The 26,038-nt window shown below is 41.4% G+C and overlaps 2 protein-coding genes across 2 annotated transcripts in view; both read right to left on the bottom strand.

Annotated features, from left to right (window-relative positions):
- LOC118395624 (uncharacterized) overlaps positions 1-26,038 on the bottom strand; it is a 180,880-nt gene that overhangs the window by 30,176 nt on the left and 124,666 nt on the right. The window lies entirely within an intron of this gene.
- On the bottom strand, positions 1,136-15,369 carry LOC118395547 (zinc finger protein 8-like). The gene is made up of 7 exons (XM_052465139.1): positions 14,856-15,369; positions 14,548-14,678; positions 14,194-14,361; positions 10,727-10,885; positions 8,620-8,716; positions 8,305-8,426; positions 1,136-4,246 (listed from the first exon to the last, which is right to left on the bottom strand). Exons 1-7 carry the CDS (start codon positions 15,136-15,138, stop codon positions 3,305-3,307), a joined length of 1,902 nt encoding a protein of 633 aa, XP_052321099.1. The 5' UTR covers positions 15,139-15,369; the 3' UTR covers positions 1,136-3,304.

Here is a 26,038-nt window from a genome sequence, read left to right as displayed (position 1 = left end):
GTGTGACCACACCAGCCCAGGACCTCCACATCCAGCTTCTTCATCAGCGGGATCATCTGAGACCAACCACCCGGACAGCTGATGAAACTGAGGAGTATTTCTGTCTGTAAATAAAGCCATTTTGTGTGGAAAAACGAATTCTGATTGGCTGGGGCTGGCTCCCCAGTGGGTGGACCTATGCCCTCCCAGGCCCACCCATGTGAAATACATAGATTAGGGCCTAATTAATTTATTTCAATTGACTGATTTCCTTATATGAACTGTAACTTAGTAAAAATGTTGAAATTGCATGTTTATATTTTTGTTCAGTATATGTTCGTATGTAATGTTGGAAATTGCCAGGGACCTCTCGATACGATACCAAAACGATAATTAGGTGCCGAAACGATATGTATTGCGATTCTCACGCTTCTATATGTATTGGGATTCAATACTGTATTGCAATTCGATGTTCCAAACATATTGCTCAACATATGTCTGCTGCATTGGGACAAGAGAGCCATTACAGAACTCGTTTTAATCAGTCATGAACAAAAGTGCTGAAAACATCTTGGATCCATCTTGAAAAAGAAGATGGAGAACAAGCTATGAAGGAAAAATACTGGAGTTTCGGTGCAGGTACAGCCGACTAACGCAAAAATAATATTGTGATAGTCAAAACGATACAATATACTGTAAAACATAATATCCTGATATGTAACTGTATCGATGCCCACCCCCAAACATTAGTAAATAGTGTTCAACTGCAATAAAATTATAGTATTTTGGCTATGCCAGAACATCAAACAACAAGTCAGTATCATGTGACAATATGAGCGTACCCAGATGCTCAACTGAGGGACTTAGTAATAATAATTGTAAAAACTCTTACCCCAGTACACTTCACACGATGACTATAATATGTCAGCTAAAGAGAATGGTTATCAACTGGCTTTGCCTCGGGACCCAAATTGAACCAGATTGTCTCAGTCGCGACCCAATATTCGCATCGCGAAAAATAACCGTAGCAATTATATGACAATGGAACAACATTCCCACCTCTTTCATTGTCAATAATTACTCACTGGTTTGAGAACACAAAATTAATCAAAATGGCACCGCTAATAGCTCTATATTAAAATACTGTGATTAAAAAAATCTTCAAAGTAATTTATTTTCTGAAAAATATAAGTTCATTATCATTTCTACACACTTTCTACCTGGTTTAAGTCGTTTAAGTTGAGACTAGTATTTTTGTAAAAATAAAGAAGAAAGATATACAGTATATATGTATTATATATATTTACTCATATATACAGTTGAAGTCGGAAGTTTACATACACTTAGGTTGGAGTCATTAAAACTCGTTTTTCAACCACTCCACAAATTTCTTGTGAACAAACTATAGTTTTGGCAAGTAGGTTAGGACATCTACTTTGTGCATGACACAGTTGTTTACAGACATATTATTTCACTTATCATTCATTGTATCACAATTCCAGTGGGTCAGAAGTTTACACTAAGTTGACTGTGCCTTTAAACAACTTGGAAAATTCCAGAAAATTATGGCATGGCTTTAGAAACTTCTGATAGGCTAATTTACATACTTTGAGTCATTTGGAGGTCTACCTGTGGATGTATTTCAAGGCCCACCTTCAAACTCAGTGCCTCTTTGCTTGACATCATGGGAAAATCAAAAGAAATCAGCCAAGACCTCCGAAAAAAATTGGAGACCTCCACAAGTCTGGTTCATCCTTAGGAGCAATTTCCAAACGCCTGAAGGTACAGTGCCTTGCGAAAGTATTCGGCCCCCTTGAACTTTGCGACCTTTTGCCACATTTCAGGCTTCAAACATAAAGATATAAAACTTTCCGTTTTTGATTTGTTAAAAAAGTTTGAAATATCCAATAAATGTCGTTCCACTTCATGATTGTGTCCCACTTGTTGTTGATTCTTCACAAAAAAATACAGTTTTATATCTTTATGTTTGAAGCCTGAAATGTGGCAAAAGGTCACAAAGTTCAAGGGGGCCGAATACTTTCGCAAGGCACTGTACCACATTCATCTGTACAAACAATAGTATGCGAGTATAAACACCATGGGACCATGCAGCCGTCATACCGCTCAGGAAGGAGACGCGTTCTGTCTCTTAGCGATTAACGTACTTTGTTGCGAAAAGTGCAAATCAATCCCAGAACAACAGCAAAGGACCATGTGAAGATGCTGGAGGAAACAGGTACTACAAATCTATATCCACAGTAAAAGTCCTATATCGACATAACCTGAAAGGCCGCTCAGCAAGGAAGAAGCCGCTGCTCCAAAACCGCCATAAAAAAGCCAGGCTACGGTTTGCAACTGCACAAGGGGACAAAGATTGTACTTTTTGGAGAAATGTCCTCTGGTCTGATGAAACAAAAATAGAACTGTTTGGCCATAATGATCATCGTTATGTTTGGAGGAAAAAGGGGGAGGCTTGCAAGCCGAAGAGCACCATCCCAACCGTGAAGCACGGGGGTGGCAGCATCATGTTGTGGGGGTACTTTGCTGCAGGAGGGACTGGTGCACTTCACAAAATAGATAGCATCATGAGGAAGGAAAATTGTGTGTATATATTGAAGCAACATCTCAAGACATTAGTTAGGAAGTTAAAGCTTGGTCGCAAATGGGTCTTCCAAATGGACAATGACCCCAAGCATATTTCCAAAGTTGTGGCAAAATGGCTTAAGGACAACAAAGTCAAGGTATTGGAGTGGCCATCACAAAGCCCTGACCTCAATCCTATAGAAAATGTGTGGTCAGAACTGAAAAAGCGTGTGCGAGCAAGAAGGCCTACAAACCTGACTCAGTTACACCAGCTCTGTCAGGAGGAATGGGCCAAAATTCACCAACCTATTGTGGGAAGCTTGTGGAAGGCTACCCAAAACGTTTGGCCCAGTTAAACAATTTAAAGGCAATGCTACCAAATACTAATTGAGTGCATGTAAACTTCTGACCCACTGGGAATGTGATGAAAGAAAGAAAAGCTGAAATACATAATTCTCTCTACTATTAATCTGACATTTCACATTCTTAAAATAAAGTGGTGATCCTAACTGACCGAAGGCAGGGAATTTGTAATATGATTAAATGTCAGGAATTGTGAAAAACTGAGTTTAAATGTATTTGGCTAAGGTGTATGCAAACTTCCAACTTCAACTGTATATATAAACATTTTTACTTAGACACCCGTCACCCATTCCAAACCTTCCTGCGACCCACCAGTTGAGAATTGCTAAGCTAAATAATGGTTCCCAGATATCCCCTGTGTACATCTCAAGCCACACTGCTACAATTTTTCCACGTTGTGGATACTCCTATGTCTGATAAGGCTACTCAGGAAGGAGAAGCTCTTGTAACATCGTTTGCACTTGAAGGGCCTCTCCTTGGTGTGAACGGTCTGGTGCCTCTTCACATAGTTCGCCTCAGTGAAGCGCTTCCCACACGTGGGGCAGGTGTATGGCTTGTCGGCGTCCGTCCTAATGCTCGGCCTCCCACGTTGTGTCCCAATGACACCAGAGGAGGTAGAAGCAGGATCAACCACCCTCAGGTGGTTAGTATTTGAGCTCCCTCCTTGACCTCTAGCCATTGTTTGGGTGTGGTTGGGATTGTGTGCTGTGTTACAGGATAAGTACTTCTTGTGGTGAACGCCCATCCTGACCCTGTCTGTATTGGTGGGGAAACCATGAGGTAGATGAGGAAGGCTAGACCCAGGCCCAGGCTTTCTATGAATCCAGTCACCAGGCATTAGACAAGACCCTGAAGGAGAAAACAGACTTCCTGTTAGACTCCCACCAGGGGTGTCTCCCACCACTCTCTGTGAAGACTGAAGCCCAAGGTGACCTGCTCTGTTCATCATGGATACTGTGCTGTTTGTATCATAGGAACAGGAGGGTCTATTTTTATCAGCCCCAGGCCCTGCTCCATCCCTGCACTGAGACTGTGAAGAGAAAGGTCTGGGCTGCAGACCGGATCCATGAGTGGAGCCTCTGTCTCTCTGATGACCACCAGGACTGTTGTTCAGTCCACCTGTCCACTGGTTGTGTTGTGTGTGGTGGTGGTGGGGTCTCTGTCCTTCGCGGTTGGGTCCTGGTTCTGACTCGCGAAGGAAGAGCGACGGCTCCTGATCCATTGTCCTGATCCGGGGCCAGGGTTTGAGACCAGCCGCTTCAGAGGTCCAGTCTCTCCCGCCAGCAACACCAGATATCCGCACGTCCTCATGGACTGCAGACTGTAAATACAAATTGATACATTTTTATATAAGAAACACCTTGCTGTACACACAGAAACATGACATTATAAAATGCTAACCACAGTCAACTACCTAACCATATGGAAACATTGGAGTTTATTTTTTTAAAGAAAATTGTTGTGTTGATTCAAAAAAATTGTTGTGTTGATTCAAGAATGAAGTATGTTTTGGTTGGGCTGAGATATAGGAAACTCAGTCCCTGCAATGATACAAAAATAACCAAGTCAGTCAGCACAGGTTCAATTTTGTATTTGATTTCAACAAGATGGTCATACACTCCACATGGGACAGTGACGTTTTCAACGGAAATCACAGAAGTGTGGTACTGAAGCAATCTTTCCCATTGAAAGCACTTCAGCCAAGCCTGAATTAAAGCAATAATGACACAGATAGTTAAAAATATAACTAGATTATAGCTTCCGTCCAAATATTGTGAATTATATATATATATTCATGTCAGTCATTAGTCAACTCCGCTACACTTAAGTTACTTCAGACAGTGAATGCTAACGATGGCTAACTATGCTAACTATTCTACCAGCCTGTTTAAATGAGTGTTAGCATGCTAATAGCACACCCTGCACCCGAAAATATATATTATTAGGGGTATGCAGTGGGTTGATAAAGATAACAACAAAGTATTGGACATTTCAAAAGAAAATCTCAGCTAATGAGAAAACAGTCATAGTATTTAAAGTAAGAGAATTAAAATGTTTTAACAAGACAACCTTGGTTCTAATTTGTATGGGCTCCAATGGCAGATTTTGAGCAATTTTTACATCCATCCCCCAGTAGAGGGGGGATGTGAAGATGCTGGAGGAAACAGATACAAAAGTATCTATATCCACAGTAAAACAAGTCCTATATCGACATAACCTGAAAGGCCGCTCAGCAAGGAAGAAGCCACTGCTCCAAAAACCGCCAGAATTAAGCCAGGCTACGGTTTGCAACTGCACATGGGGACAAAGATTGTACTTTTTGGAGAAATGTCCTCTGGTCTGATGAAACAAAAATAGAACTGTTAGGCCATAATGACCATTGTTATGTTTGGAGGAAAAAGGGGGAGGCTTGCAAGCCGAAGAACACAATCCCAAACGTGAAGCACGGGGGTGGCAGCATCATGTTGTGGGGGTGCTTTGCTGCAGGAGGGACTGGTGCACTTCACAAAATAGATGGCATCAAGAGGTGGGAAAATAATGTGTATATATTGAAGCAACATCTCAAGACATTAGTTAGGAAGTTAAAGCTTGGTCGCAAATGGGTCTTCCAAAAGGACAATGACCCCAAGCATACTTCCAAAGTTGTGGCAAAATGGCCTAAGGACAACAAAGTCAAGGTATTGGAGTGGCCATCACAAAGCCCTGACCTCAATCCTATAGAAAATTTGTGGGCAGAACTGAAAAAGTGTGTGCGAGCAAGGAGGCCTACAAACCTGACTCAGTTACAATAGCTTTGTCAGGAGGAATGGGCTAAAATTCACCCAACTTATTGTGGGAAGCTTGTGGTTTCCCGAAATGTTTGACCCAAGTTAAACAATTTAAAGGCCATGCTACCAAATACTAATTGAGTGCATGTAAACTTCAGACCCACTGGGAATGTGATGAAAGAAATAAAAGCCTAAATAAATCTTTCTACTATTCACATTCTTAAAATAAAGTGGTGATCCTAACTGACCTAAGACAGATAATTTTTACGAGGATTAAATGCCAGGAATTGCAAAAAAACTGAGTTGAAATATATTTGGCTAAGGTGTATGTAAACTTCTTCTCCGCAATGAGTCTGGATCTGAGTACCTCCCCGACCCTTCACCAATGTGAACGCATTCGGGGCCGACTGATTGGTCCAGAAACCGATGGGTTGGGCCAGAGCCAGAACACACATGGGTAAAGCGGTTTGAAAATTCGTCATTGGCTTTGATACTCTAAACCCCAAACTTCAACTAAATCTGGGGAGAAGTCTGTCCATAATAAAGTGCTGCTCTGCCTTCTTAACAACACTATCAATAAGGCAGGTTCTACAGGCCCTAGTTTTGGCGCACAAATATGGAAAATTACAATTGGCTCAGAACCGGGGCAGCACGGCTGGCCCTTAAATGTACACGGAGTGCTAACATTAATAATATGCATGTCAATCTCTCATGGTTCAAAGTAGAGGAGAGATTGACGTCATCACATGTTTTGTAAGTACTGTTAAAATGTTGAATGCACCGAGCTGTCTGTTGAAAGTACTAGCAAACAGCTCGGACACCCATGCATACCCCACAAGACATGCCACCAGAGGTCTATTCACAGTTCCAAAGTTCAGAACAGACTATGGGAGGACCACAGTAATACATAGAGCCATAACTATATGGAACTCTATTCCACATCAGGTAGCTGATGCAAGCAGTATAATCAGATTTAAAGAACAGATAAATACACCTTATGGAACGGCGGGGACTATGAAGAGACACACACACACATAGGAACAGACACAAACATACACATGCTAACACACCCACTCTACACACACGTACACATGGATTTTGTGTTGTAAATAAGATGTCGTGGAGTAGTGGCCTGAGGGCACATACTTAAGGTGTTGTGAAAAGTGCAAATGTAATGTCATGTAATATTTGTATATATAGTAGCTGCCTTAAAGGCAAGGTTCACCCATTTTGAATGTTATATTGTTTTTGTGCATCTCTGAGTTACTGGCGTTCAAGAAGGCAGAAATGCGTCCGGTATGATGTAGCACCGTGTTAAGTCTCTCACTACACTGGAAGTTAATAGGAATATTACTTTAGATCGTGAAAACAACTATCATACATCTCAGATTTCAATACTGGCCAATGTCATAACTCAGGGAGGATGTCTTCTCTCCAATGAGCCTTGGAACATATTTTTGCGATATTCCTACCTCAAGAAATGTGTAATTTAACAGAGGGTCTTGCACATTTTTCCTATTTGTCTGCTTCTTTAGTCCAGGGTGCATTGCATGGTGCCATTGACAAAGATGTTACAGAAAGGAAATAGGAATCCAATGAATGAAGCAACGTATAAAGCCCCACCCAGCAGACTGTCGACCAATCGCATTCATGTTGTCATACTGCGTCACACGGTTTCTAAGCTCATCATCACGCAATCCCTTCACAAAGTCAATGTACATGTCGAGAAACATGCCTATTTTCATCTAAAGTACATAATGTCACGATTTCAAAGCTATATGATATTACAGATAGCAAGTTAGTTATTTAAAATCTCTGAAAATATTTGTAATGTTGTACTTCTTCTTGACAAACATTGTGCTAATGTTGAGTTTTTGAATTGCTCAGAATGCACCATGCTGGTATCTCCTCAAAAGTATATTTGCTGTTGCCAATGTTAGACTCCACTGTGAGGCACATCAATCTGCAGGTTGAACATGGTGAGATTGATATTGCAGGTTGTTTAGGCGATTTAACAGCTAAATAGCTACGTCACATGCTGATATTATATTTGGTATTATTGTTTGTAGCTATGTTTGCTAGATTGCTACATAGCTAGCCAGCCAGCCAATAGAAAGAGCATTGCATTGTGTAGCCGACTTGAGATTCAACAGATTTCCACAACGATATCCTTCATAAATACAAATACTCTGATTGGTTAGAGACGATACAATCGCTGATGACTTTGTTTTGTACAACGCCCCTCATCACCACAAACGACTTCAATGATGGCAGTCTCAGAGTAAAGTGTGAAGCTAAATAAGAAGCAAAATAATTTGGTGTGAGTCATCAGGCTAATCGAAGGCAGGCTAAAGGCAATACCTGTTCGGGGCTTAACCTGATGCGCCATCAGTCTCTGTGAATCACATCTATAGGAGCATCACTAGCCGTGTCTGTTCTTTTCCACCACATACGGACACCCCGTCCCCGTAGACCAAATCTACACCTCGCCCTAGTCTCAACCAGTCTGTTGTCATGGAGATGTTGTTTTGTGTTCGACTGTCTGTTTCTGGTTGTGGTTAACAGTGTTGTTGCCCAGCCCAGAGCTGAGGACACTTTCCCATCCACTGACCTCCACTATGTCACCTCCGGTCCCGGTCTGCTTGGTGACGTCGTCCACAGGAACCTTGGCTGCACCGGTCTGGGAATCCAAGATGACCGCCCAGTCTCCTCTGTTAGCTTCGAGCCAACCACCTGCAGGAAGAGGTTACATGGCAGAAAACTCAACATATGGAGTTTGAGTCAATTACCTGGTCAAGTTCAAACATTATAATGTTTGTTTTAGTAGATAAACACAAGTTGTATTTATTTCATTTTATGCAGGTGCATCTCTATTCCTATTGATGTATATATACACATATGTTCTCGATATGTATGTCTCCCTTACCTTCATCCCAGATCTTTAGTCCACTCTCTGGTCTGTTCTCTATTGTCTCCTCTTTGACCAGCTGCAGATCAGGCATCCCATCCTCTTTGTCTACTGACTGTAAGAGATAGAGGGAGAGGATCAAGAAATCTGATATGATTTGATTGGGCAATGAGGGATTGCCATGGATACTATGCAAACATTGTCATTTATTTGATTACTTGGCACTCTTTAAAAGGATAGTTTGGGATTTTGGCAACTAGCTGTGCTAACAAGCTTAGCGCAAAGAATGGAAGTCTTCGTTTACACCTAATCCAGTTTTTGTGCTAAGCAAGTTAGCATTGGCTCGTGAAATTCCCTCTAACTTCCTGGATATTGGACGCAGAGATGAAAAATGGTATCAACCAGTTCATCTGACTTACCCCTTTAATGGTTTGATCATTCAAAGGCATGGTCCCAGACTTAACCTTTTTGGGATAAGGGGCAGCATTTTCACTTTTGGATGAATAGCGTGCCCAGAGTGAACTGCCTCCTACTCTGTCCCAGATGCTAATATATGCATATTATTAGTAGTATTGGATAGAAAACACTCTGAAGTTTCTAAAACTGTTTAAATTAAGTATGTGAGTATAGCAGAACTCATATGGCAGGTGAAAATCGGAGAAGAATCCAACCAGGAAGTGGGAAATCTGAATTTGTAGTTTTTCAAAGCTTGGCCTACCGAATACACAGTGTCTATGGGGTCAAGTTGCACTTCCTAAGGCTTCCATTAGATGTCAACCGTCTTTAGAAACTTTTTTCAGGCTTCTGCTATAAAGGAGATGGGAGCTGAATGAGTCATGGGTCTGGCAGAGTGTCCCCGACAGAGTTAGCTCTCGTTCCAGTGCTTTTCTTCAGACATAGGAATTCTCCGGTTGGAACCTTATTGATGATTTATGTTAAAAACATCCTAAAGATTGATTCCATACATCGTTTGACTTGTTTCTACGACGTGTAACGGAACTTTTTTATGTTTTTTCTGGACATAGTGCTCGCGCATCATGAAGATGGATTACTGGGCTGAACACGCTAACAACAAGTGGCTATTTGGACATAAAGTATGACTTTATGGAACATTATGGAACAAATCAGTCATTTATAGTCGAACTGGGATTCCTGGGAGTCCATTCTGATGAAGATCATCAAAGGTAAGGGAATATTTATAATGTTATTTCTAACTTCTGTTGACTCCAACATGGCGGATATTTCTTTGACTGGATTGGGCTCTGAGCGCTGTACTCAGATGATGCTTTTTCTGTAAAGTTTTTTTAAAATCTGACACAGCGGTTGTATTAAGGAGAAGTCTATCTTTAATTCTGTGAATAACACTTGTATCTTTTATCAATGTTTATGATGAGTATTTCTGCAAAATCACTGGATGTTTTGGAATCAAAACATTACTACACGTAATGCGCCAATGCAAACTAAGATTTTTGGATATAAACATTATCGAACAAAACATACATGTATTGTGTAACAGGAAGTCCTATGAGTGTAATCTGATGAAGATCATCAAAGGTTAGTGATTCATTTTATCTATATTTCTGCTTTTTGTGACTCCTATCTTTGGCTGGAAAAATGGCAGTTTATTTGACTTGGCTATCACCTAACATAATCATATGTTGTGCTTTCACTGTAAAGCCTTTTTTTAAATCGGACACGATGGGTAGATTAACAAGAAGTTTATCTTTCATTTGCTCTATTGGACTTGTTAATGTGCGAAAGTTACATATTTCTAAAAAATATTTTTGAATTTCGCTCGCTGCCTTTTCAGCGGAATGTTGTCGAGAGGTTCCGCTAGCGGAACGCCTGCCCGAGAAAGGTTAAGACTAAATTAATCAAGACCTGGGCCCGTATCCACAAAGTGTCTTGGTGTAGGAGTGCTGATATAGGATCTGTCCATACAATCATATTTATTATGAAAAGTGATCAGCACTCCTACTCTGAGATAACCTGAGTAGAAGTGCTGATTGAGGATCAGGTCTTATTCATTACGATCTAAAAAGGCAAAACTGATCATAGATCAGCACTCCTACTCTGAGAGGCTAATACCTAATATCATTCAGACAGTAGTTCACAGTGAACTCACCTCACTGAGACTGTGTGTGGTCCTGTGCTGCTCAGCTGGGTCCTCTGTGGGTTCAGGAGGTGTAGTCTGGTTGTCCTCCATGACCATGGTCCCCCCAGGGTTCCCCAGGCCCTCCTCACACCCCTCCTCCTTCACCAGCAGCACCTCTGGACCCTCCTCCTGGAAGAGAGAGGTGATACAGACTACAGACATATACTCCCTCAGGTACGTACACACAGATAAACACACTTTCAACATGGAGTGTTTACCCATCCCCATTACACTTGAGTCCTATACTGTAGTTACAGAATTACTTAATTGTTGTTAATACCATCATGGTGGACATAAATATGTTGTTGTGGATAAATAAGTTAGCTATCATAAGTCAAGTCATACAACCCTGACTAGACTATTTTGAAGTGTACAGTAGGTGTTTGTTAGTGTCTGGGTATGTGTAAGTATATTTAGTAAGTGTATATTGGTTATAAAGCGCTGTTGTGTGTATGAATAGTGTGAGATCAGATTTGATGTGCAGTTCATTCGGACCCCTTTACTTTTTCCACATTGTTATGTTACAGTTTCATTCTAAAATTGATTAAATCATTATTTCCCTTTCATCGATCTACACACAATATTACATCATAATGACAAAGCAAAAACAGGCTGAGACATTTTTGCACATTTATTAAACATAAACAGATATATTACATTTACATAAGGATTCAGACCCTTTACTCAGTACTTTGTTGAACCACCTTTAGGCAGTCTCGAGACTTCTTGGGTATGACGCTACAAGCTTGGCACACCTGTATTTGGGGAGTTTCTCCCATTCTTCCCTGCAGATCCTCTCAAGCTCTTTCAGGTTGGATGGGGAGCATCGCTGCACAGCTATTTTCAGGTCTCTCCAGAGATGTTAGATCGGGTTGAAGTCTGGGCTCTGGCTGGACCACTCAAGAACATTCGGAGACTTGTCCTGAAGCAACTCCCGTGTTGTCTTGGCTGTGTGCTTCGGGTCATTGTCCTGTTGGAAGGTGAACCTTGGCCCCAGGTTAAGGTCCGGAGCAGGTTTTCATCAAGGATCTCTCTTTATTTTGGTCCGTTCATCTTTCCCTCGATCCCGATTAGTCTCCCAGTATCTGCCTCTGAAAAACATCCCCACAGCATGATGCTGCCACCACCATGCAACACTGTAGGGATGGTGCCAGGTTTCCGCCAAACTTGACGCTTGGCATTCAGGCCAAGAGTTCAATATTGGTTTCATCAGACCAAAGAATCTTGTTTGAAGATTTGATGTGCATTTTGGCAAACTCCAAGCGGGCTGTCAGGTGCCTTTTACTGAGGAGTGGCTTCCGTCTGGCCACTCTACCATAAAGGCATGATTGGTGGAGCACTGCAGAGATGTTTGTCCTTCAGGGAGGTTCTCCCATCTCCACAGAGCAACTCTGGAGCTCTGTCAGAGTGACCATCAGGTTCTTGGTCACCTCCCTGACCAAGGCCCTTCTCCCTCGATTGCTCAGTTTGGCTGGGCAGCCAGCTGTAGGAAGAGTATTGGTGGTTCCAAACTTCTTCCATTTAAAATGATGGAGGCCACTGTGTTCTTGGGGACCTTCAATGCTGCAGAAATGTTTTGGTACCCTTCCCCAGATCTGTACCTCGACACAATCCTGTCTCTGCGCTTTAAGGACAATTCCTTCAACCTCATGACATGGTTTTGCTCTGACATGCACTGTCAAATTTGGGACCTTATATAGACAGGCGTGTGCCTTTCCAAATCATGTCCAATAAATTAAATTTACCACAGGTGGACTCCAATTAAGCTGTTGAAACATCTCAAGGATGATCAATGGAAACAGGATGCACCAGAGCTCAATTTCGTGTCGCATAGCAAAAGGTCTGAATACTTATGTAAATTAAGTATTTTTTTCTAAAAACCTGTTTTCACTTTTTCCTTATGGGGTATTGTGTGTAGATTGAGGGGGAAAAAATAATTGAAACTTTACAGCCTTATTCTAAAATGTAACAAATGTGGAAATAGTCAAGGGGTCTGAATATGTTCTTAAAGCACAGTATATTATAAGGAAATTTCAATGAAAGTCAGAATGAAATGTCCCATTTTGTGTTTATTAAACAAACACGTTTTAAATACACCATATGAAAACCACACATACAAATGTCTCAAATAAAAATTAGCAAAAGAGTCTGAGAAAAAATTAAGTAGTTGAACAGAAGTAATGAAACAGTCATTTGTGAACATCACGGTACAAACACAATATGTAACAGACTTTGTCAGCTCACACATTTCCATATATCACACAATGTCTGGATGCAATATTCTACTCAGGAATATTAAACACTGAAATCTGTTACTCTCGTTATTACAAATGCATCTGTGGGTCTTTTCTGCAGACAACAAAGATTTTTTTTCTTTTCTTTAATGCAGGGTTTGATTTAAACATCAGAAGCTGTGTTATAGAGTGGAATGTTTTTTTCTGCTGGTGTATACTGAGGTAGCACCTTTCTGGGAACCTCTACCAGCAGTGCGTTCAGACAAACGGCCTCTCTCCTGTGTGGACCTTCAAGTGCATCTTCAAATGGTGGTGGCGGGAGAACCTCTTCTCACACTGGGGACAGCTGTAAGGTTTCTCCCCTGTGTGGACCCTCTGATGCCTCTTCAGGTCACCAGCCTGGGTGAACCGCATGTGACACTGGGTACAGCTGTATGGTTTCTCCCCTGTGTGGACCCTCTGGTGGATCTCCACCTTCTGGGAGCAGCTGAAGCCTTTGCTACAGAACATGCAGAGGAACCGTTTTTCTTTACTACCGCCCGATATTCCTCCCCCTCCCCGAGCCTGGACTCTAGCCCTGTCATTTGAGTTCCATGCCTGATCGAAAAGGACACGGCTGTGTGATTCGGAAGGTGCCAATGACGTAGACACTGGGTCGCGATTCCTGAACACGTGTAAAGGGGAGTGGGTCTCTAAGCTTTCCCTGTAGTCTAAGAAGTCACTGGTGTTGCCCTGTCCTTCCCCCAAGTGAGTATTGTCTACATTCCATGGAAGAGGGGTGTCGCCCTCCACTTTCACAGTCACCTCATCCACGACTATAACCCCCTCTTTCTTATCTAGGCACCCTTCAGAGTATACACTACTACTATACCGGTTCCATTCCCCTCTAAACATATCAGTCTGTCTCTCTGAACCCAAGGATATGTTGCCAGGGTCCATCTCTGTAGTGTAAGAACAAGACGGATCATCATCACCACCAGTGTCTAACGTGTCACCATCCCCACAGGAATGAACAGGCCTCTGGCTCTGGTGAAATACCGGTAAGTACTCTGAGTCGGGAGCAGGAGGACAGCCCAGTGGCCCCTGCCCCAGTCTACATGGGTCTGATATTTGTTCAGATCCTGTGTCTAAGAGCCTGTGTGTTACAGTTAAAGTCTTGGTGTCTGTCTCTGAATTGAGGACGGCATCCGGCCTTCCACTGACCTCCATGATGCTGCGTCGGGTCCTGGGCTGGGATGCGGCAGCAGCGGTGGTGGGGTCCTCCGTGGTTTCATAGGGTCCAGTCTGGATGTCTCTGCTGTGCCATGGGTTCTCCTCTCCTTCAGATCTCTCCTGCTTGACCCCAGGGCCTGCAGCCTCTGCATCTGCAGACTGACAAAAAGAGGAGAGGTTATTACCAGTACATGAGTGGAAATGGATAACAATGCTGTAGGGAAGTATCCCCTATGGCAGATACATTTGGATGCACATGTAAGCCAGTGAATAGCTGAGGGAATCCTTTCTGAAACTTGTCACATTTGATGTACTGTAATTTTAATGGACCACTGTTGCACATACCTCTATTACGATAACGTGCTGGGTTGAGGTTCCACTCCCTTCATCTACAGCTATGGGTTCGTCATTTCTCCATGTATTGTGGCCCGCTGGCTTCACAAAGTTCCTGTGGCGTCCAGTGAGTTGTCCTTCACCTGAGAGAGTGATTTGGTGAAAAGAGACCATTGTACACTATTGAGTTTTGACGCAGTCTAGAATTGGCAAGGATGTAAGTAACACTTCTCATAACTTCTTGCAAGATAAAGTAATCACTGGAATTATTGCATACTATCCAAACACATGTGGTCAGAAGGGAACGAGGCAAAATGTACCTCTTGCCATTCCTCTGTATCGGTCGACGATCTTGACACTACTGGGACGACTGGCGACGACGCGCTCTCGTATTGTCTTCTCTGCGCGCTCCCGTGCCACCTTCAGTTCCAGTAGTTGTAATTTCCTCCGCAAACCCCGGTTTTCTTTCTGGCTTTGAGTTATTTCCAAACGAAACACTGCGTAGTCATCGTCTACGAGTTTACAGATCTCTGCCACGGCTGCATTCGCTAGCACCTCCATAATGGAGGCTATTTGAGTGTGAAAAACCATACAGTCAGCCATTGTTAGCAGCTAGTTAGCGTCACCTAGATAACATCTATCAACCAAGTCCTGTCTCCAACGCGAATTAAAGACTACTTGGGGTAAGTATGTGATGCTTAGCAGTTAAATTAGTCATATTTTTAGTTCCATTAGGTTAATAAATGTCTAAAAAATAACAATAAAAACGCTAACGTTTAAATTGTTCTCGGTCACTGTTTACTTCCTTTTTAGACTGCATAGAAAGGATTTGATTGGTTGGCGTCATGGGGCGTGATTATATGGAACAAGGAGTGCTCTGAGCTGCTCTTTGAAATGCTATTGCTTGCTGCGTTATAAATTAATTTTAAAAAATTCACAGCCATAGTGTATCCACCACTGAAATATACATAATTACAAATTAACAATCACAACAAGATAGCCTGCAGAGTTCTGTCCTACAATCCAGGTCTGTACCCAAACAATTTGAACTTCTACTTTTAAAAATCCACCTCTCTAAAAACAAGTCTCTCAGCGTTGCCGCCTGCTATAGACCACCCTCTGCCCCCAACTGTGCTCTGGACACCATATGTGAACTGATTGCACCCCATCTATCTTCAGAGCTCGTGCTGCTAGGCGACCTAAACTGGGACATGCTTAACACCCCAGCCATCCTACAATCTAAACTTGATGCCCTCAATCTCACACAAATTATCAATGAACCTACCAGGTACCTCCCCAAAGCCTTAAACACGGGCACCCTCATAGATATCATCCTAACCAACTTCCCCTCTAAATACACCTCTGCTGTCTTCAACCAAGATCTCAGCGATCACTGCCTCACTGCCTGCATCCGTAATGGGTCAGCGGTCAAACGACCTCCACTCATCACTGTAAAACGCTCCCTGAAACACTTCAGCGAGCAGGCCTTTCTAATCGACCTGGCCGGGGTATCCTGGAAGGATATTGATCTCATCCCATCAGTAGAGGATGCCTGGATATTTTTTTTAAATGCCTTCCTAACCATCTTAAATAAACATGCCCCATTCAAGAAATGTAGAACCAGGAACAGATTTAGCCCTTGGTTCTCCCCAGACCTGACTGCCCTTAACCAACACAAAAACATCCTATGGCGTTCTGCATTAGCATCGAACAGCCCCCGTGATATGCAGCTGTTCAGGGAAGCTAGAAACCATTATACACAGGCAGTTAGAAAAGCCAAGGCTAGCTTTTTCAAGCAGAAATTTGCTTCCTGCAAACACTAACTCAAAAAAGTTCTGGGACACTGTAAAGTCCAGCTCCTCCCAGCTGCCCACTGCATTGAAGATAGGAAACACTGTCACCACTGATAAATCCACCATAATTGAGAATTTCAATAAGCATTTTTCTACGGCTGGCCATGCTTTCCACCTGGCTAATCCTACCCCGGTCAACAGCACTGCACCCCCAACAGCAACTCGCCCAAGCCTTCCCCATTTCTCCTTCTCCCAAATCTGTTCAGCTGATGTTCTGATAGAGCTGCAAAATCTGGACCCCTACAAATCAGCCGGGCTAGACAATCTGGACCCTTTCTTTCTAAAATTATCTGCCGAAATTGTTGCCACCCCTATTACTAGCCTGTTCAACCTCTCTTTCGTGTCGTCTGAGATTCCCAAAGATTGGAAAGCAGCTGCGGTCATCCCCCTCTTCAAAGGGGGGGGACACTCTTGATCCAAACTGCTACAGACCTATATCTATCCTACCATGCCTTTCTAAGGTCTTCGAAAGCCAAGTCAACAAACAGATTACCGACCATTTCGAATCTCACCATACCTTCTCTGCTATGCAATCTGGTTTCAGAGCTGGTCATGGGTGCACCTCAGCCACGCTCAAGGTCCTAAACGATATCTTAACCGCCATCGATAAGAAACATTACTGTGCAGCCGTATTCATTGATCTGACCAAGGCTTTCGACTCTGTCAATCACCACATCCTCATCGGCAGACTCGACAGCCTTGGTTTCTCAAATGATTGCCTCGCCTGGTTCACCAACTACTTCTCTGATAGAGTTCAGTGTGTCAAATCGGAGGGTCTGCTGTCCGGACCTCTGGCAGTCTCTATGGGGGTGCCACAGGGTTCTTGGACCGACTCTCTTCTCTGTATACATCAATGAGGTCGCTCTTGCTGCTGGTGACTCTCTGATCCACCTCTACGCAGACGACACCATTCTGTATACTTCTGGCCCTTCTTTGGACACTGTGTTAACAACCCTCCAGGCAAGCTTCAATGCCATACAACTCTCCTTCTGTGGCCTCCAATTGCTCTTAAATACAAGTAAAACTAAATGCATGCTCTTCAACCGATCGCTACCTGCACCTACCCGCCTGTCCAACATCACTACTCTGGACGGCTCTGACTTAGAATATGTGGACAACTACAAATACTTAGGTGTCTGGTTAGACTGTAAACTCTTCTTCCAGACCCATATCAAACATCTCCAATCCAAAGTTAAATCTAGAATTGGCTTCCTATTTCGCAACAAAGCATCCTTCACTCATGCTGCCAAACATACCCTTGTAAAACTGACCATCCTACCAATCCTCGACTTTGGCGATGTCATTTACAAAATAGCCTCCAATACCCTACTCAACAAATTGGATGCAGTCTATCACAGTGCAATCCGTTTTGTCACCAAAGCCCCATATACTACCCACCATTGCGACCTGTACGCTGTACGCTCTCGTTGGCTGGCCCTCGCTTCATACTCGTCGCCAAACCCACTGGCTCCATGTCATCTACAAGACCCTGCTAGGTAAAGTCCCCCCTTATCTCAGCTCGCTGGTCACCATAGCATCTCCCACCTGTAGCACACGCTCCAGCAGGTATATCTCTCTAGTCACCCCCAAAACCAATTCTTTCTTTGGCCGCCTCTCCTTCCAGTTCTCTGCTGCCAATGACTGGAACGAACTACAAAAATCTCTGAAACTGGAAACACTTATCTCCCTCACTAGCTTTAAGCACCAACTGTCAGAGCAGCTCACAGATTACTGCACCTGTACATAGCCCACCTATAATTTAGCCCAAACAACTACCTCTTTCCCAACTGTATTTAATAAATGTATTTATTTTGCTCCTTTGCACCCCATTATTTTTATCTCTACTTTGCACATTCTTCCATTGCAAAACTACCATTCCAGTGTTTTACTTGCTATATTGTATTTACTTTGCCACCATGGCCTTTTTTGCCTTTACCTCCCTTCTCACCTCATTTGCTCACATTGTATATAGACTTGTTTATACTGTATTATTGACTGTATGTTTGTTTTACTCCATGTGTAACTCTGTGTCGTTGTATCTCTCAAACTGCTTTGCTTTATCTTGGCCAGGTCGCAATTGTAAATGAGAACTTGTTCTCAACTTGTCTACCTGGTTAAATAAAGGTGAAATAAAATAAATAAAAAACTTTTCATGATCAGTATCCGTGACACTTAGAGTAGACTGTTTAGAAAGAACAGGGTGTTATCTATAATATATATCAATATATACACAGTACCAGTCAAAAGTGTGGACACACCTACTCATTCCAGGTTTTTCTTTATTTTTACTATTTTCTATATTGTAGAATAATAGTGTACACATCAAAACTATGAAATAACACATATGGAATCACGTAGTAACCAAAAAAAGTGTTAAACAAATCAAAATATATTTGATATTCTTCAAAGTGGCCACCCTTTGCCTTGATGACAGCTTTGCACACTCTTGGCATTCTCTCAACCAGCTTCATGAGGAATGTTTTTCCAACAGCCTTGAAGGAGTTTCCATATATGCTGAGCACTGCTTTTCCTTCACTCTGTGGTCCAACTACTCCCAAACCATCTCAAGTGCAAACTATGTTACAAGAGCTTCTCCTTCGAGAATAACCTTATCAGACATAGGAGTGTCCACAATGTGGAGAAACGTAGCAGTGGGGCTTGAGATGTGCACAGGGGAGATCTGGGAACCATTCTTTAGCTGACATAGTATCGTTATCACGTGAAGTGTCTTGGGGTAAAAAGGGTAATTAACCACATACCCCTCATTAACTTGTCATTTGAAACAGGCTTGTGTAAATATGTTTTTAGAGAGACAGTAAACCTAGCCTCGAACAAGGACATTGAATATTTACCTGACTGACTAGATGGAATAAAGTCATTTTATTATGCTCTAATCTATTTTTGCTAACATGCTGTTCTTTCTAAACAAGTCTGCTCTCTGCTTAAAAGATACTGATCATAGGAAATTTGATGTGTAATGCGATAAGCAGTACCATATTTCAAAAAACAGCTTGCATACTTTTAAAAATGTAACCACATTTAATTTTGAGCCAACCAATAAGATCCTTTATTTTCAGTGTAAACGGAAGTGGCTGGGTCCCAGGTAGTCAAAAGGACTTATTCATGCTCCACGAGGTGAGGCCAAAGGTAAGATTAGAGCGATTATGATAGATGTGTGGTAGAAGAGGTGGGACTCAGAACCTGGCATACAAATGCCGGCCATAGAAAGGTCGGTGGACCAAGATTCAAATTTGGAAGGAAGAGGTAGTGTTTGCGTTAAGGACATTGTACATTGAACTCGTCCTTATATTTGGTTGGTGTACAGAGTGTATGGTTGAAGAAACAGTGATGCATGTGTTGATGTAAGTACAGGGCTCTTTTAATTTTCTTAGTAATACAGGATTAGATAGGAGGGTTTATTTTTATGTGTGTTTATTTATTTAGTCTATTCATTTAGCTGTGATTCACTACACACTTCAGTACAGAATGTGGCGGAATGTAACTAACGTTTGAGGACCGCCATAATATTATAGAAGAAGTAAACGGAAGTCAACAGTGGTCAAAAACAAATTTCACATTAGTGTTTTTATTGTTTAGACGTTTAACACCATATAACTCAATATGACTAATTGAACTACACCGCATTACATACATGCCTCAGGTAGTGTTTAATTTGCGTTGGAGACGGTACTTGGTTGATTTATGTTATCTAGGTAACGCTAGCGAGCTGCTTAGCTAACAATGGCTAATTGTATGGTTTTTCACACTCAAATAGCCTCTGCCCTGGAGGTGCTGGCAAATGCAGCCATCTGTAAACTCGTAGACGACGACTATGCAGTGTTTCGTTTGGAAATAACTGAAAGACAGAAAGAAAACGGGGCATTGCGGAGGAAACTACAGCTTCTGAAAGGGGAGTCGATGTCCTGACAAATTGAGGCTGTTCTGAGGGCAAAAGGGGTGCAACTCAATATTAGGAAGGTGTTCCTTATATTTTGTACACAATGTACAAGGCATATATATATAAACCTAAAAAGTCTGTTTCATATTGTGTTTATACTGTGTAGGATATGATCACAAAAATTCCACAACAAATTCCACAACACTTTTAATGAGAAAATGAATGCAGTTGATCAAGTTCTTGCACATTTTTTTTGTTCATGTGTGGTTTTCATATGGTATATTTAACTTGTTTATGTTTAACCACTTCAACTCGTGGAAATTGGTCAACATGGAATCGGGCCAAAGTGACATTTAACAGAAATTATAAAAAGCATATGCAGCATTACAATGGTAGAAATTGAAAGAGAACACTTTAGAGTTGATGGGGAAATGTTTTGACCAAAGGTGAAAACACAACAGCTCACCTGACAAGACTGAATCCAAACATTACACTGTTGATTATGTGCATTTGGCATTTACTGTACTTTTCATGGCATTTGTCAATAAATCTGAAAATCTCTGTAAACATCATGTGAATATTCATTTACATTTTGGAGTAGGGGCAAGATAAGTAAAAATGGTTTGAGTGAGGTCTGACAGGTGTCTAAGTGGCCACACACCTGTCCAAAGTGTGCACTGTCCCTAAGTCATTTCAATGCACTTATTACTCAAGGAAAGAGCCTTCTACTATAAGGTGTTTTAAAATTATTTGTTTTAGCTCTGCTAGCCATGCTATTGAGGAACTGAAGCAAGCACACTTGCAGTTTTTTTGTTTGGAACACAGCCCTGTGTCCCCACCATCACACAAAATCAAGACCATGGGACTACATTTGAAGTCAGAAGTTTACATACACCTTAGCCAACTACATTTCAACTCAGTTTTTCCACAATTCCTGACATTTAATTCTAGTACAAATTCCCTGTCTTAGGTCTGTTAGGATCACCACTTTATTTTAAGAATGTGAAATGTCAGAATAATAGTAGAGTGACTTATTTCAGCTTTTAGTTATTTCATCACATTCCCAGTGGGTCAGAAGTTTGCATACATTCAATTAGTATTGGTAGCATTGCCTTTTAAATTGTTTAACTTGGGTCAAACGTTTTGGGTAGCCTTCCACAAGCTTCCCACAATAAGTTGGGTGAATTTTGGCCCATTCCTCCTGACAGAGCTGGTGTAACTGAGTCAGGTTTGTAGGCCTTCTTACTTGCACACACTTTTTCAGTTCTGCCCACAAATGTTCTATAGGATTGAGGTCAAGGCTTTGTGATGGCCACTCTAATACCTTGACTTTGTTGTCCTTAAGCCATTTTGCCACAACTTTGGAAGTATGCTTGGGGTCATTGTCCATTTGGAAGAACCATTTTTGACTAAGCTTTAACTTCCTGACTGATGTCTTGATGATGCTTCAATACATCCACATAATTTCCCTCGTGATGTCATCAGTACCTCCTGCAGCAAAGCACTCCCACAACATGATGCTGCCACCCCCGTGCTTCACGTTAGGGATGGTGCTCGTCGGCTAGCAAGCCTCTCCATTTTTCCTCCAAACATAACGATGGTCATTATGGCCAAACAGTGCTATTTTTGTTTCATCAGACCAGAGGACATTTCTCCAAAAAGTACTAACTTTGTCCCCATGTGCAGTTGCAAACCGTAGTCAGGCGTTTTTATGGCGGCTTTGGAGCAGTGGCTTCTTCCTTGCTGAGCGGCCTTTCATGTCGATATAGGACTCGTTTTACTGTGGATATAGATACTTTTGTACCGGTTTCCTCCAGCATCTTCACAAGGTCCTTTGCTGTTGCTCTGAGATTGATTTGCACTTATTGCACCAAGGTACGTTCATCTCTAGAAGACAGACCGCGTCTCCTTCCTGAGCGGTATGACGGCTGTGTGGTCCCATGGTGTTTATACTAGCGTACTATTGTTTGTACAGATGAATGTGGTACCTTCAGTCGTTTGGAAATTGCTCCCAAGGATGAACCAGACTTGTGGAAGTCTACACTTTTCTTCTTCTGATTTTCCCATGATGTCAAGCAAAGAGGCACTGAGTTTGAAGGTAGGCCTTGAAATACATCCACAGGTACACCTCCAATTGACTCAAATGTCAATTAGCCTATCAGAAGCTTCTAAAGCCATGACATAATTTTCTGGAATTTTCCAAGCTGTTTAAAGACAGTCAACTTAGTGTATGTGAACTTCTGACCCACTAGAATTAATCTGTCTGTAAACAATTGTTGGAAAAATTACTTGTGTCATGCACAAAGTAGATGAAGAAGAAATTTGTGGAGTGGTTGAAAAACAAGTTTCAATGACTTCAATTTAAGTGTATGTAAACTTCTGACTTCAACTTTAAGGTTCACACATTTTGGTCAAATGTATTATTCACATAGGTGCTCTTTCACGTGTGATGTGATTTCTTTGAAAAATTATATCTGCGCAAACACCTTTGAACTTGGTGCTATAAGGTTCTATCTGGAATCCAGTCACACAACGATGTGTCGTCAATAAAGAAATGATTGTATGTATGATGAATGACACCACAAAACAGTTCTGAGATCTGGTACTTGAAAAGTACTCTTATAGGGCCAAGTCCTTGATTAGTCATATCATAGGTTCTGATCCTCTTTTGGAATTACTTACTTAGACTTTTTCAGAAGAACGGCCATAATTTAAGCTCTTTACAAATAAATACAGGTGCCTTAAACATGCTCTAAGGCCCATTAGAGAGGCATTGCTGTTGTTCAATACAATAACCTCCATGGAAGGAGTATTTCACAAAAATGACAAACTTACTAAATGCTTTTGATAACTAGCAAGTATTTTATTGACTGGGGGTGTCAGAGACCAAATAACTTAAGTTTACTCATTCAGAGCTAATCTTTAGCTGTTGCTCGTTCTCCATGGGATATGTTGTATTTGTCACTTTAGTAAACTATCGCTTTAACAAATGTGTGATGAACATGACTTAATATATTTGATGTGATTAGAAAGGAAGGATATTCTCTTACTTTACTCATTAATTGTCTGTACTTTTCAATTTAAACAATAGTAACATTCTATGCCTGAGAATCTTATGGCTGAACCCAGATAGGCTCTGCCTATCTGTGAATGCACCACCCCCCAAAAAAATGTTTTGGGGAAATGTCTCAAGATTTTTATACTCTGCACTTCATGTACTTTTAAAGTGAGGACCGTATTGGTTTATGAAAGAAGAATTCATTACAAAACAGTTCTCAGTTCTGGGATGTGAACTCTGATGCTCACTGTCTCAACTATAAGTTGCGCAGATAGAACTTTATACTCCCAAGGACACGAAGTACTGTTGCTGTTTATGTAAACTAAAATGTTTCCATTCTAAATCGCAATCTGGGTCAGGCCTCATTTGACAGCTTAGTCTATTGCCGACATGACTAGCTAATAAAGTGTTAGGCTTTCAAAAGGCACTTCAGATAAACGGATTGTAATTTTGGTGCACATAGAATGGAGTCATGAGTGCATTCAAGTAAGTGAGTGTTACGTGGCTAAGTTTCTTCACAATACGACAAACACAGGCTCATTTTGTTCAGGACAACCCAGGGTATAACGCATGTCATCTTTGTAACAAACATGGCAATAAATGTTGACACTGTAAATTACATGAGTTTTCAAATGTGGAAATGTGAAGTGCACACTCACAGGTGTGGTTTGTTTGTATGACATCGGGTATTTATTATAATCCTCAACGTCTCATCTTTCTGAACACATGAACTCAGTTTCCAGCATTCTCCTCACTCAGACAACATCAAATGTGCTAAAGTAACCCAATTAACAGGAGAGATATCTTGTTGCACAGTGCTCAAGTTTATAACGGGATGTCAGTCAAATCCCATACAGTGTTGGGAAGCGGAACTCTGACGTCATGTATAGCATGTTACTGTACAGCCACAGCATTCCAATTTAGGCGCTTATCAATGACAATCTTGTATTTTCAACCCGTATACGGAATGACGGGCTGAGGGGAAAGGGTTAATAAACACAAAATGGGACTTTTCATTCTAAGATTTTCAGTGAAACTCGCTTTAGTATACATCACATCTGATCTCATCTTATTCTGCATACACCAGACAGCACTTTATAACCAATATACACTTCCTAAATATACTTGCACATACCCACACACAAACACATACTGTGCACAAGTTGTTTAGTCAGGTTTGTCTGATGAAGGTTTTATTTATCATAGCTGACTTGTTTTTACCCAGGGCATTTTTATGTTCACCATGATGGGTTTAACAATGAAGTCATTCTGTAACTACAGTGGGGATAGGTAAACACACCATGTTGAAAGTTCATCATTATCAAACCATCAATGGTGCATTATGTAAAAAATGTTGGGCGACCCCATCAAATTCACTTAAATGTCAGTTATAGATCTATCATTCTCATTGAAAGCAAGTCTAAGAAGCGGTAGATATGTTCGCTATTTCCATGCGTAGCGTTATTTACCAGATATTTCACAGCGGTTTAGATGGTACTCTACACTTAAATAGGGTTGGGCGGTATCCAGATTTTCATATCGTCCTCTCTCACTAGAATGGTAACAAAATTGTCACAATTAAATAGTGAATTTCCATGGATGCTGCTAGCTAAATATGCTAACATGCGCAAATAACAAACAAAAAAATACTAATTGCAAAGACGAGCAATCCAGCTCATAAAGTTCAATATATATAGGTAGGAGCTTCCGAATGTAATTTGGTTGAGTTTGGACATTAACAAGCGAATGTGAATGAGATACATTACTTACTGACTTTATTGTCCCCATGGGGAAATTTTGTAAACAACAAAGTTTTGATACATGCAGAACTGGCTCTCAAGTAGCATGTCTACAACTGGAGTCGCTAGGGCAATGGGCCTGCCTGCTCTGAGAAGAGAAATGCAAGGAAATCAAGATACGTGGCAGCTGTACAAATAACTAATCGAAATGGCGTTGGCTTCTCAAACATGGCAGAAAGATAAGGTGATGGGGCATCATATTGTGTTAATGCAGACACTTAGCAAGTTAAACTAGGGGTGGTGCTAACGCAAATATCTTGCTGCGTTTTGTAAATGCTTCTTATTGTAATTTCTGCTCGGCATCAAAGCAATTTTGTACTTCAGTTGCACCTCTCGAATGAGAATTCACGAACAGGCATTCAGCAGACAGTACTCCGACTGATGTGTAGCTTTTTTTCTCAGGTACATTTCTTGGTTTAGCCAGCCTATTTTTCTCTGGTAAAATGCAATATTACCTTTAAGCAAAACATTAGGAAATGTAGCTGCCTACATTCTTTCTATGATAGTCCTAAACATTAGAAAGATGGCTATCCGTTTTTGAAAAAAATAATTTGAACTCGTTTACTTGTGTGGCTGTCAGCCAAATAGCGTTGCACTTCTGTTGTCATCCGATGAAAATTAAGCTATTTTCTGCCGAATGTGTTGCACTAATATATTGTCTGTGAAGGAGAACTCGAGTTGCACGTCCCTGATCACTCTATTTAAGCAAAAAACGCACTGTTGACTTTCAATATAAAACGCGACTCCTGTCAAAACACAGCTGGACTTACCTGCTCCCGCTTTCTCCAGTTGTGCTATTTACAAACAAACACTCAACTGGGGAACTAGGTAAACTTCGTGTTGGTTTCATGAGCTGAAATAATTTTCCATATGCACAAAAAAATGTATTCTCTCA

Source organism: Oncorhynchus keta, chromosome 16, assembly GCF_023373465.1.
Source record: "Oncorhynchus keta strain PuntledgeMale-10-30-2019 chromosome 16, Oket_V2, whole genome shotgun sequence".
Classification (NCBI taxonomy): domain Eukaryota; kingdom Metazoa; phylum Chordata; class Actinopteri; order Salmoniformes; family Salmonidae; genus Oncorhynchus; species Oncorhynchus keta.
The sequence above is the reverse complement of the archived record's forward strand: the minus strand, read 5'-3'. Positions and strand labels throughout refer to the sequence as shown.

Coding starts and splice junctions, on each gene's coding strand:
- LOC118395547 (XM_052465139.1), bottom strand. CDS start 15,138: ATGGCTGACTGTATGGTTTTTCACACTCAAATAGCCTCCATTATGGAG. Junction 14,362..14,547: donor AGCACGTTATCGTAATAGAG/GTATGTGCAACA, acceptor TCTTTTTGTCAG/TCTGCAGATGCAGAGGCTGC. Junction 8,717..10,726: donor CCACACACAGTCTCAGTGAG/GTGAGTTCACTG, acceptor TATCTCTTACAG/TCAGTAGACAAAGAGGATGG.